Source organism: Oncorhynchus gorbuscha, linkage group LG01 (assembly GCF_021184085.1).
Source record: "Oncorhynchus gorbuscha isolate QuinsamMale2020 ecotype Even-year linkage group LG01, OgorEven_v1.0, whole genome shotgun sequence".
In the NCBI taxonomy this organism is placed as follows: Eukaryota; Metazoa; Chordata; class Actinopteri; order Salmoniformes; family Salmonidae; genus Oncorhynchus; species Oncorhynchus gorbuscha.
In genome coordinates, this window is record NC_060173.1 from 10,743,270 (window position 1) to 10,755,278 (window position 12,009).

Genomic DNA, 12,009 nt, shown 5'->3' on the forward strand with positions numbered 1-12,009 from the left:
GAAATCAATTTGAATTAATTCACAGTGAGAATGCTGCATGTTGGGTGGTTTGATCTGATTTACCTCCTTTTTCTAATTGGCATAGGGTAAGTCCCAAACGCCACTCTAATCCCTATATAGTGCCCTACTTTTGACCAGGGCCCAGAGGGCTTCCATTAGGATAGGGTGTCATTTGAGTCGGAGTGATACTCTTCCTCCCATTAGTGTATAGTATGTGTTTTCTGTCTTCCTGCAAATTCAGAACAGGTGCAATAGCAAGACAGAAGCGGTGTAAGGAATACAAGTTGGTAGGGTACCAAGCATCTATGGGGGGGTGACACCTAATACATTCCAGTCGAGATCAGGTGCTTTGACCAAATTGTCTTTGAGTGTTTTTCTTCCTCTGTTGGGACTTTATGTCTCTATGTAACTGAACCAGATCGCAGCCTTGCTTAGGCCGGCGGCTTCCAATACTTCTGGTTTTGATAAAAGGAGAGGTTGAGGATTTGAGATGTTCTGCCCGGAGGTGAGCACTGAACAGTTGGTATACTATAAAACAGAATAGACCGAATTAGGTATAATTGTGTTTTATGGGAGAGTAATATGTTTATAATACAATAACATCATTGTATTAAATTGACATCACACAGCCCATTTTTAATTGTTTTTTTTTGTCTCAGTGTGTGTATAATCTTCTTTCTTTTCTTTTCTAAAGGGCACTGCTGGGATAGTATACTTTTGTTTCAAAACAAACAAAGTGTTCACTGTACAACAAACACTGCTGGTCCTGTATCTCCTAAAAGCTTTTATTGCTTTCATTGACACTTTAAACTAAGTGTTACTCCTGTCCGTCCTGAAGCCATTTCTTTCTTTCAGCAGTTAGTGTGCAGCCTTCATATAATGCCAATCTAGTACCAGGTGTTTATAATGTCCCAGTGCCAATGATCAAAAACGCATTCCCGCCAAAGTCACCAACCAACCGCCCCTGAGAAAATGCTTTGATGTTGAGGCCCGGGTTAAGACTGATTACCAGTGCTACTATTAGGTCTTGGTGGACAAAGTCTGTTCTCCAGAGTTCCAGAGTAGAAACACCCTCAGTCAGAATCAGTGTGCTTCCCAAACGGCACCATATTCCCTATATTGTGCACTACTTTTGACAAGATCCCTATGGGCCCTGATTAAAAGTAGTGCACTATAAAGGGTATAGGGTGCCATTTGGAACACACCCTCAGAGTAGCTCTTTGGTGTACAGTACAGTACATACCCTGCCTAGCTAGGTCTTCAATGGCACTCAACATCGTTTTCAGAAGAGCCAGACCAAACATGCCAGGGCTAGACCACAGGGTTGGTAGTTGGTAGCAGTCACAGCCCCTCACAGCACATTCTTTCTGAAGGGTGAAACTCGAGCTGGTCCTATTTTTCAGCGGCTTGTCAGACTCAGTGTGGTACTGGGAGAGAAACTAGGAGGAACAACTGTTGTTACCTTTCTCGATGTCTCATTTCTTCAAAAATGTATTTTTTAAATAAATATTATTTATTTGTTTTATTATTTATATATATTTTTTCTTAGTTTGAATTCACAGAAGCTTTTGTACTGAAATTGAAAATAGGGGCAAAGCCTGGAACAGATTTAGCCAACGGTCTTTGATGTATCTTTTCACCCTGTAGCTTCAAAATGTACCCATCCCCTTTTATGCATTTAACATGTTTAACATTTGAGAGTCATTTAGCAGACGCTCTTATCTCTCCACCCACCTCTTTGCAGCAAAAGCATCTACAATGTGGCTTGAATTGATGCAGGGGGAACACCTTGGAGGGGGGACCTTAGAGGGGGTGGGGCACCTTGGAGGGGGGACACACCTTGGAGGGGGGACCTTAGAGGGGGTGGGGCACCTTGGAGGGGGGACACACCTTGGAGGGGGGACACACCTTGGAGGGGGGGGACACACCTTGGAGGGGGGACCTTAGAGGGGGGGGACACACCTTGGAGGGGGAACACCTTGGAGGGGGGACACACCTTGGAGGGGGACACACACCTTGGAGGGGGGACACACCTTGGGGGGGGACACCTTGGAGGGGGAACACCTTGGAGGGGGGCACACCTTGGAGGGGGGCACACCTTGGAGGGGGAACACCTTGGAGGGGGGACACCTTGGGGGGGGGGTGGGTCTGATGATGACTGGAGAGACATTTCAGAGACATTTCAGAACACGGGGTGGCAATAGATATATTATATATATGGGTACTAAAAAAAGGTATTTACAGTAAATATTCCCCACAAATATTTAGTGTGAATTCACAATGGCCTTTGTATTAAAGAGGAAGGAGTTTTGCTAGAGAATGCAAGGAACTTGAACTTGGAAAACTATGTAGATAAATCTATAAAATGTTGAGCTCCCGTAGTCGCTAACCCTCCTCCTTTTTAAACTGTGTGTGTGTGTGCCTGTGTGATAACACCTCAGTACTTTAAAGAGATTCGGGGGATTCAGAAAGCAGAAAATGAAGGCCAGAGTCCGAACCTTCTGCCCTGGCCTCATGAAGTGGTCACTGTGGCGTTGCTTAGTCTTGGCAGGTGTTGTTTATGGGGGGAGAGAGAGCATTGGGGGTGTCTGACTCTGTGTGTGTGTCTGACTATGCGTCAGTTTATGTGTGTGTTTGTGTGTCTGACTGTGACTACCCTCTCTGGCCCTGTGCTCTGGTCTACAAGAGAGAGGGTGGCTCCGTCTCGCCGCCCCCCACCCACCCGCCCACCCTGACCACGAGCAGCTCCAGGTCGAACTGCCTGCTACCTGCCTCCTCTCATTCCCCTGACCTCAGAGAACGAACCCTGGCCAGCTGGACACGGCCTGAAACCTCACACAGTCACCACATAGCCACCACCAATGGCTGCTCTGGCCTGGCCTGCCACCCGCCAACCCACTGCCCCCGACCGACCTATCACCCAAAACATTACCATAAACTTCAGCCGCACTGCCAAGCAACACACAGCACAGCTCACAGTCAGACACAGTTAGACCCCCTCTCCACACCCGTGCCCAAGTAAAGATAGCTCTGCAGTGAAGTCTGAGGGACGAAGGGAGGAGGGTGAGGGGTTGGTTAAGGAGGTGGTTGTGTGTGTGTGTGTGTGTGTGTGTGTGTGTGTGTGTGTGTGTGTGTGTGTGTGTGTGTGTGTGTGTGTGTGTGTGTGTGTGTGTGTGTGTGTGTGTGTGTGTGTGCGTGCGTGCGTGCGTGCGTGCGTGGATGCGCTCTTGGTTCTGGTGGTGGCAGTTTACACGCAGCCTAAAAACCTACCATGGTGTTTTATGTTCTGTGACTTGTGGTGTTGCCATAGTGCTGGTTGCCTTTGGAATCAAACCGGTGCCACCAACATTACTACTGCTATACCGTTACAGCAAGTTACTAAAACACTACTACTACTGTACAGTTACAGTATGTTATTAAACCATTACTACTACTACTGTACAGTTACAGTATGTTATTAAACCATTACTACTACTACTGTCTGTACAGTATGTTATTAAACCATTACTACTACTACTGTACAGTATGTTATTAAACCATTACTACTACTGTCTGTACAGTTACAGTATGTTATTAAACCATTACTTCTACTACTGTCTGTACAGTTATAGTATGTTATTAAACCATTACTACTACTACTGTACAGTATGTTATTAAACCATTACTACTACTGTCTGTACAGTTACAGTATGTTATTAAACCATTACTACTACTGTACAGTTACAGTATGTTATTAAACCATTACTACTACTACTGTACAGTATGTTATTAAACCATTACTACTACTGTCTGTACAGTTACAGTATGTTATTAAACCATTACTACTACTACTGTACAGTATGTTTTTAAACCATTACTACTACTGTACAGTATGTTATTAAACCATTACTACTACTACTGTCTGTACAGTTACAGTATGTTTTTAAACCATTACTACTACTGTACAGTATGTTATTAAACCATTACTACTACTACTGTCTGTACAGTTACAGTATGTTATTAAACCATTACTACTACTGTCTGTACAGTTACAGTATGTTATTAAACCATTACTACTACTACTGTCTGTACAGTTACAGTATGTTATTAAACCATTACTACTACTACTGTACAGTTACAGTATGTTATTAAACCATTACTACTACTGTCTGTACAGTTACAGTATGTTATTAAACCATTACTACTACTACTGTCTGTACAGTTACAGTATGTTATTAAACCATTACTACTACTACTGTACAGTATGTTATTAAACCATTACTACTACTACTGTCTGTACAGTTACAGTATGTTATTAAACCATTACTACTACTACTGTACAGTATGTTATTAAACCATTACTACTACTACTGTACAGTATGTTATTAAACCATTACTATTACTGTGTGTACAGTTACAGTATGTTATTAAACCATTACTACTACTGTCTGTACAGTTACAGTATGTTATTAAACCATTACTACTACTACTGTCTGTACAGTTACAGTATGTTATTAAACCATTACTACTACTACTGTACAGTATGTTATTAAACCATTACTACTACTACTGTCTGTACAGTTACACTATGTTATTAAACCATTACTACTACTGCTGTACAGTATGTTATTAAACCATTACTACTACTACTGTACAGTATGTTTTTAAACCATTACTACTACTACTGTACAGTTACAGTATGTTATTAAACCATTACTACTACTACTGTACAGTTACAGTATGTTATTAAACCATTACTATTACTGTGTGTACAGTTACAGTATGTTATTAAACCATTACTACTACTGTCTGTACAGTATGTTTTTAAACCATTACTACTACTGTACAGTATGTTATTAAACCATTACTACTACTGTCTGTACAGTTACAGTATGTTATTAAACTATTACTACTGCTACTGTACAGTATGTTATTAAACCATTACTACTACTACTGTACAGTATGTTATTAACCATTACTACTACTACTGTACAGTATGTTATTAAACCATTACTACTACTACTGTACAGTATGTTATTAAACCATTACTACTACTACTGTACAGTATGTTATTAAACCATTACTACTACTGTACAGTATGTTATTAAACCATTACTACTACTGTACAGTATGTTATTAAACCATTACTACTACTACTGTACAGTATGTTATTAAACCATTACTACTACTACTGTACAGTATGTTTTTAAACCATTACTACTACTACTGTACAGTTACAGTATGTTATTAAACCATTACTACTACTGTCTGTACAGTTACAGTATGTTATTAAACCATTACTACTACTACTGTACAGTTACAGTATGTTATTAAACCATTACTACTACTACTGTACAGTTACAGTATGTTATTAAACCATTACTACTACTACTGTACAGTTACAGTATGTTATTAAACCATTACTATTACTGTGTGTACAGTTACAGTATGTTATTAAACCATTACTACTACTGTCTGTACAGTATGTTTTTAAACCATTACTACTACTGTACAGTATGTTATTAAACCATTACTACTACTGTCTGTACAGTTACAGTATGTTATTAAACTATTACTACTGCTACTGTACAGTATGTTATTAAACCATTACTACTACTACTGTACAGTATGTTATTAACCATTACTACTACTACTGTACAGTATGTTATTAAACCATTACTACTACTACTGTACAGTATGTTATTAAACCATTACTACTACTACTGTACAGTATGTTATTAAACCATTACTACTACTGTACAGTATGTTATTAAACCATTACTACTACTGTACAGTATGTTATTAAACCATTACTACTACTACTGTACAGTATGTTATTAAACCATTACTACTACTACTGTACAGTATGTTTTTAAACCATTACTACTACTACTGTACAGTTACAGTATGTTATTAAACCATTACTACTACTGTCTGTACAGTTACAGTATGTTATTAAACCATTACTACTACTACTGTACAGTTACAGTATGTTATTAAACCATTACTACTACTACTGTACAGTTACAGTATGTTATTAAACCATTACTACTACTACTGTACAGTTACAGTATGTTATTAAACCATTACTATTACTGTGTGTACAGTTACAGTATGTTATTAAACCATTACTACTGTTAAATAAACTATATTATAAATACGTTACACCCGAGAATAGAGTACATGCATTCTTTAGACAGCTAGGAGCTAGAAGGAATAAAAATAAAAATAATGTGGTGTGTAGCCAATGGTATCAAGTCATTTCATAGACCCTTTCTGATGTTTTACTGAGGATTTGAAACACAAAGGACAGTCTAATAAAAAGGCTACCCCTGAAACCACACACACACACACACACACGCACGCACGCACGCACGCACGCACGCACGCACGCACGCACGCACGCACGCACGCACACACACACACACACACACACACACACACACACACACACACACACACACACACACACACACACACACACACACACGTCTAGTCTGACACAGAAATTACGGATTGAGCCTGTATGTTTGTTTATGTGAAGAGCAGATTCAATAGGTCAATGAATGCTCTGCATACAGCATGTAACCCCATGCTAAGCCAGTAGATCAACAAGGTTGGCAGGGCTAACCGCAGTGTTTGCATGTGTGAAGAAAAGCCTGAGAAGAAGGGGAAGGAGGGCGGGGTGCCTTGTTAGAGTTCGCCGATGAGTAGGTAAACTACCACTGCCACTCTGTATTATTGTCAAACGTGCAATCATTGGAAAACAAACTGGACAATCTACGGCCGACGTCCTATTGACAGGACATTGAAAACTGTAATATCTTAGCTGAGACGTGGCTGAACGACGACACCGATAATATAGAGATGGCTGGCTTCTCCTTGCATCGGCAAGACAAAGCAGCTACGTCTGTTAAGACGAGGGACGGGGATGTGTGTCAATTTGTCAACAACTGCTGGTGCGGGATGTCTAATGTTAAAGAAGTCTCGAGGTATTGCTCGCCTGAGGTAGAATACCTCATGATAAGCTGTAGACCATACTATCTACCGAGAGTTCTCATCTATATTATAAGGCCATAAGCAAACAAGAAAATGCTCATCCAGAAGCAGCGCTCCTAGTGGCCAGGGACTTTAATGCAGGCACACTTAAGTCTGTTTTTACCTAATTTCTACCAGCATATTACATGTGCAACAAGAGGAAAAAAACTTTGGACCACCTTTACTCCACACACAGAGATGCATACGAAGCTCTCCCTCGACCTCCATTTGGCAAATCTGACCATAATTCTATCCTCCTGATTCCTGCTTACAAGCAACAACTAAATCTGACGTGAATGCTACTCTACAGTATTGATTGTCTAGCACAGACTGGAATATGTTCCACGATTCATCCAATGGCATTGAGGAGTACACCACCTCAGTCACCGGCTTCATCAATAAGTGCATTGATGACATCATCCCCACAGTGACCGTACATACTTATCTCAACCAGAAGCCTTGGATTACAAGTAACATCCGCATCGAGCTAAAGGCTAGAGCTGCCTCTTTCAAGGAGCGGGACATTAATCCGGACGCTCATAATAAATCCCACTATGCCCTCAGGCGAACCATCAAACAGGCAAAGCTTCAATACAGGACTAAGATTGCATCCTATAACACCGCTCTGACTCTCATCGGATGTAGCAGGGCTTAAAAACTATTACAGACGACAAAGGGGAACCCAGCCGCGAGCTGGCCAGTGACTCTAGCCTACCAGATGAGCTAAATGCCTTTTATGCTCACTTCTAGGCAAGCAACACTGAAGCATGTATGAGAACACCAGCTGTTCCGGACGACTGTGTGATCACGCTCTCCGTAGCCGATGTGAGCAAGACCTTTAAATAGGTCAACTTTCACAAGACCGTGGGGCCAGACGGATTTCCAGGACGTGTACTCAAAGCATGCACGGACCAACTGGCAAGTGTCTTCAAAGACATTTTCAACTTCTCCCTAACCGAGTCTGTAATACCTACATGTTTCAAGCAGACCACCATAGTCCATGTGCCCAAGGAAGCGAAGGTAACCTGCCTAAATGACTACCGCCCTGGAGCACTTATGTCAGTAACCATGAAGTGCTTTGAAAGGCTGGTCATGGCTCACATCAACACCATCATGCAGGGAACACTAGACCTACTCCAATTTGCATACCGCCCCAACAGATCCACAGAGGATGCAATCTCAATCGCACTCCATACTGCCCTTTCCCACCTGGACAAAAGGAACACCCATGTGAGAATGCTGTTCATTGACTACAGCTCAGCGTTCAACACCATAGTGCCCACAAAGCTCATCACTAAGCTAAGGACCCTGGGACTAAACACCTCTCATTGCAAATGGATCCTGGACTTCCTGACGGGCCACCCCTGGGTGGTAAGGATAGGCAACAACACGTCCGCCATGCTGATCCTCAACACTGGGGCCCCTCAAAGGTGCGTGCTTTGTCCCAAGCACGACTCCAACAACATCATTAAGTTTGCTGATGACACAACAGTTGTAGGCCTGATCACCGACAACTATGAGACAGCCTAGAAGGAGGCGGTCAGAGATCTGGCAGTGTGGTGCCTTTCCCTCAACGTGAGCAAGACAAAGGAGCTGATTGTGGACTACAGGAAAAGGGCCAAACACACCCCCATTCACATTGACGGGGCTGTAGTGGAGCAGGTCGAGAGTTTCAAGTTCCTTGGTGTCCACTTCACCAACAAACTATCATGGTCCAAACACACCAAGACAGTTGTGAAGAGGGCACGACAAAACCTTTTCCACCTCAGGAGACTGAAGAGATTTGGCATGGGTCCCCAGATCCTCAAAAAGTTATACAGGTGCACCATCGAGAGCATCCTGACCGGTTGCATCACCGCCTGGTATGGCAATTGCTCGGCATCTGACCGTAAGGCGCCACAGAGGGTAGTCCATCACTGGGGCCAAGGTTCCTGACATCCAGGACCTATATACTAGGCGGTGTCAGAGGAAGGTCCCAAAAACTTTTCATAGACTCCAGTAACCCAAGTCATAGACTGTTTTCTCTGCTACCGCACTGCAAGCGGTACCGGAGCGCCAAGTCTAGGATCAAAAGGCTCCTTAACAGCTTCTACCCCCAAGCCAAATCAAATCAAATCGAATCAAATTTTATTTGTCAAATCAAATCAAATCCAATCAAATTTTATTTGTCACATACACATGGTTAGCAGATGTTAATGCGAGTGTAGCGAAATGCTTGTGCTTCTAGTTCCGACAATGCAGTGATAACCAACAAGTAATCTAACTAACAATTCCAAAACTACTGTCTTATACACAGTGTAAGGGGATAAGGAACATGTACATAAGGATATATGAATGAGTGATGGTACAGAGCAGCATACAGTAGATGGTATCGAGTACAGTATATACATATGAGATGAGTGTGTAGACAAAGTAAACAAAGTGGCATAGTTAAAGTGGCTAGTGATACATGTGTTACATAAGGATGCAGTCGATGATGTAGAGTACAGTATATACATATGCATATGAGATTAATAATGTAGGGTAAGTAACATTATATAAGGTAGCATTGTTTAAAGTGGCTAGTGATATATTTACATCATTTCCCATCAATTCCCATTATTAAAATGGCTGGAGTTGGGTCAGTGTCAATGACAGTGTGTTGGTAGCAGCCACTCAGTGTTAGTGGTGGCTGTTTAACAGTCTGATGGCCTTGAGATAGAAGCTGTTTTTCAGTCTCTCGGTCCCAGCTTTGATGCACCTGTACTGACCTCGCCTTCTGGATGATAGCGGGGTGAACAGGCAGTGGTTCGGGTGGTTGATGTCCTTGATGATCTTTATGGCCTTCCTGTAACAACGGGTGGTGTAGGTGTCCTGGAGGGCAGGTAGTTTGCCCCCGGTGATGCGTTGTGCAGTCCTCACTACCCTCTGGAGAGCCTTACGGTTGAGGGCGGAGCAGTTGCCGTACCAGGCGGTGATACAGCCCGCCAGGATGCTCTCGATTGTGCATCTGTAGAAGTTTGTGAGTGCTTTTGGTGACAAGCCGAATTTCTTCAGCCTCCTGAGGTTGAATAGGCGCTGCTGCGCCTTCTTCACGACGCTGTCAGTGTGAGTGGACCAATTCAGTTTGTCTGTGATGTGTATGCCGAGGAACTTAAAACTAGCTACCCTCTCCACTACTGTTCCATCGATGTGGATAGGGGGTGTTCCCTCTGCTGTTTCCTGAAGTCCACAATCATCTCCTTAGTTTTGTTGACGTTGAGTGTGAGGTTATTTTCCTGACACCACACTCCGAGGGCCCTCACCTCCTCCCTGTAGGCCGTCTCGTCGTTGTTGGTAATCAAGCCTACCACTGTTGTGTCGTCCGCAAACTTGATGATTGAGTTGGAGGCGTGCGTGGCCACGCAGTCGTGGGTGAACAGGGAGTACAGGAGAGGGCTCAGAACGCACCCTTGTGGGGCCCCCGTGTTGAGGATCAGCGGGGAGGAGATGTTGTTGCCTACCCTCACCACTTGGGGGCGGCCCGTCAGGAAGTCCAGTACCCAGTTGCACAGGGCGGGGTCGAGACCCAGGGTCTCGAGCTTGATGACGAGCTTGGAGGGTACTATGGTGTTGAATGCCGAGCTGTAGTCGATGAACAGCATTCTCACATAGGTATTCCTCTTGTCCAGGTGGGTTAGGGCAGTGTGCAGTGTGGTTGAGATTGCATCGTCTGTGGACCTATTTGGGCGGTAAGCAAATTGGAGTGGGTCTAGGGTGTCAGGTAGGGTGGAGGTGATATGGTCCTTGACTAGTCTCTCAAAGCACTTCATGATGACGGAAGTGAGTGCTACGGGGCGGTAGTCGTTTAGCTCAGTTACCTCAGTCACATACACATGGTTAGCAGATGTTAATGCATTACATTACATTACATTTAAGTCATTTAGCAGACGCTCTTATCCAGAGCGACTTACAAATTGGTGCATTCACCTTATGACATCCAGTGGAACAGCCACTTTACAATAGTGCATCTACATATTTTAAGGGGGGTGAGAAGGATTACTTTATCCTATCCTAGGTATTCCTTAAAGAGGTGGGGTTTCAGGTGTCTCCGGAAGGTGGTGATTGATTCCGCTGTCCTGGCGTCGTGAGGGAGTTTGTTCCACCATTGGGGAGCCAGAGCAGCGAACAGTTTTGACTGGGCTGAGCGGGAACTGTACTTCCTCAGTGGTAGGGAGGCGAGCAGGCCAGAGGTGGATGAACGCAGTGCCCTTATTTGGGTGTAGGGCCTGATCAGAGCCTGGAGGTACTGAGGTGCCGTTCCCCTCACAGCTCCGTAGGCAAGCACCATGGTCTTGTAGCGGATGCGAGCTTCAACTGGAAGCCAGTGGAGAGAGTGGAGGAGCGGGGTGACGTGAGAGAACTTGGGAAGGTTGAACACCAGACGGGCTGCGGCGTTCTGGATGAGTTGTAGGGGTTTAATGGCACAGGCAGGGAGCCCAGCCAACAGCGAGTTGCAGTAATCCAGACGGGAGATGACAAGTGCCTGGATTAGGACCTGTGCCGCTTCCTGTGTGAGGCAGGGTCGTACTCTGCGGATGTTGTAGAGCATGAACCTACAGGAACGGGCCACCGCCTTGATGTTAGTTGAGAACGACAGGGTGTTGTCCAGGATCACGCCAAGGTTCTTAGCGCTCTGGGAGGAGGACACAATGGAGTTGTCAACCGTGATGGCGAGATCATGGAACGGGCAGTCCTTCCCCGGGAGGAAGAGCAGCTCCGTCTTGCCGAAGTTCAGCTTGAGGTGGTGATCCGTCATCCACACTGATATGTCTGCCAGACATGCAGAGATGCGATTCGCCACCTGGTCATCAGAAGGGGGAAAGGAGAAGATTAATTGTGTGTCGTCTGCATAGCAATGATAGGAGAGACCATGTGAGGTTATGACAGAGCCAAGTGACTTGGTGTATAGCGAGAATAGGAGAGGGCCTAGAACAGAGCCCTGGGGGACACCAGTGGTGAGAGCGCATGGTG

At 44.0% G+C, this 12,009-nt stretch overlaps 1 protein-coding gene across 1 annotated transcript in view; it reads right to left on the minus strand.

Annotated features, from left to right (window-relative positions):
• Positions 1-1,854: 1,854 nt before the first annotated feature.
• LOC124039512 (proline-rich receptor-like protein kinase PERK14) overlaps positions 1,855-12,009 on the minus strand; it is a 51,502-nt gene continuing 41,347 nt past the window's right edge. Inside the window, exons 3-4 of the mRNA XM_046355595.1 lie at positions 2,016-2,158; positions 1,855-1,908 (exon numbers count right to left, since the gene is read on the minus strand). Coding sequence (XP_046211551.1) covers positions 1,855-1,908; positions 2,016-2,158 — 197 coding nt within the window. The remainder of the gene's footprint in view (positions 1,909-2,015; positions 2,159-12,009) is intronic.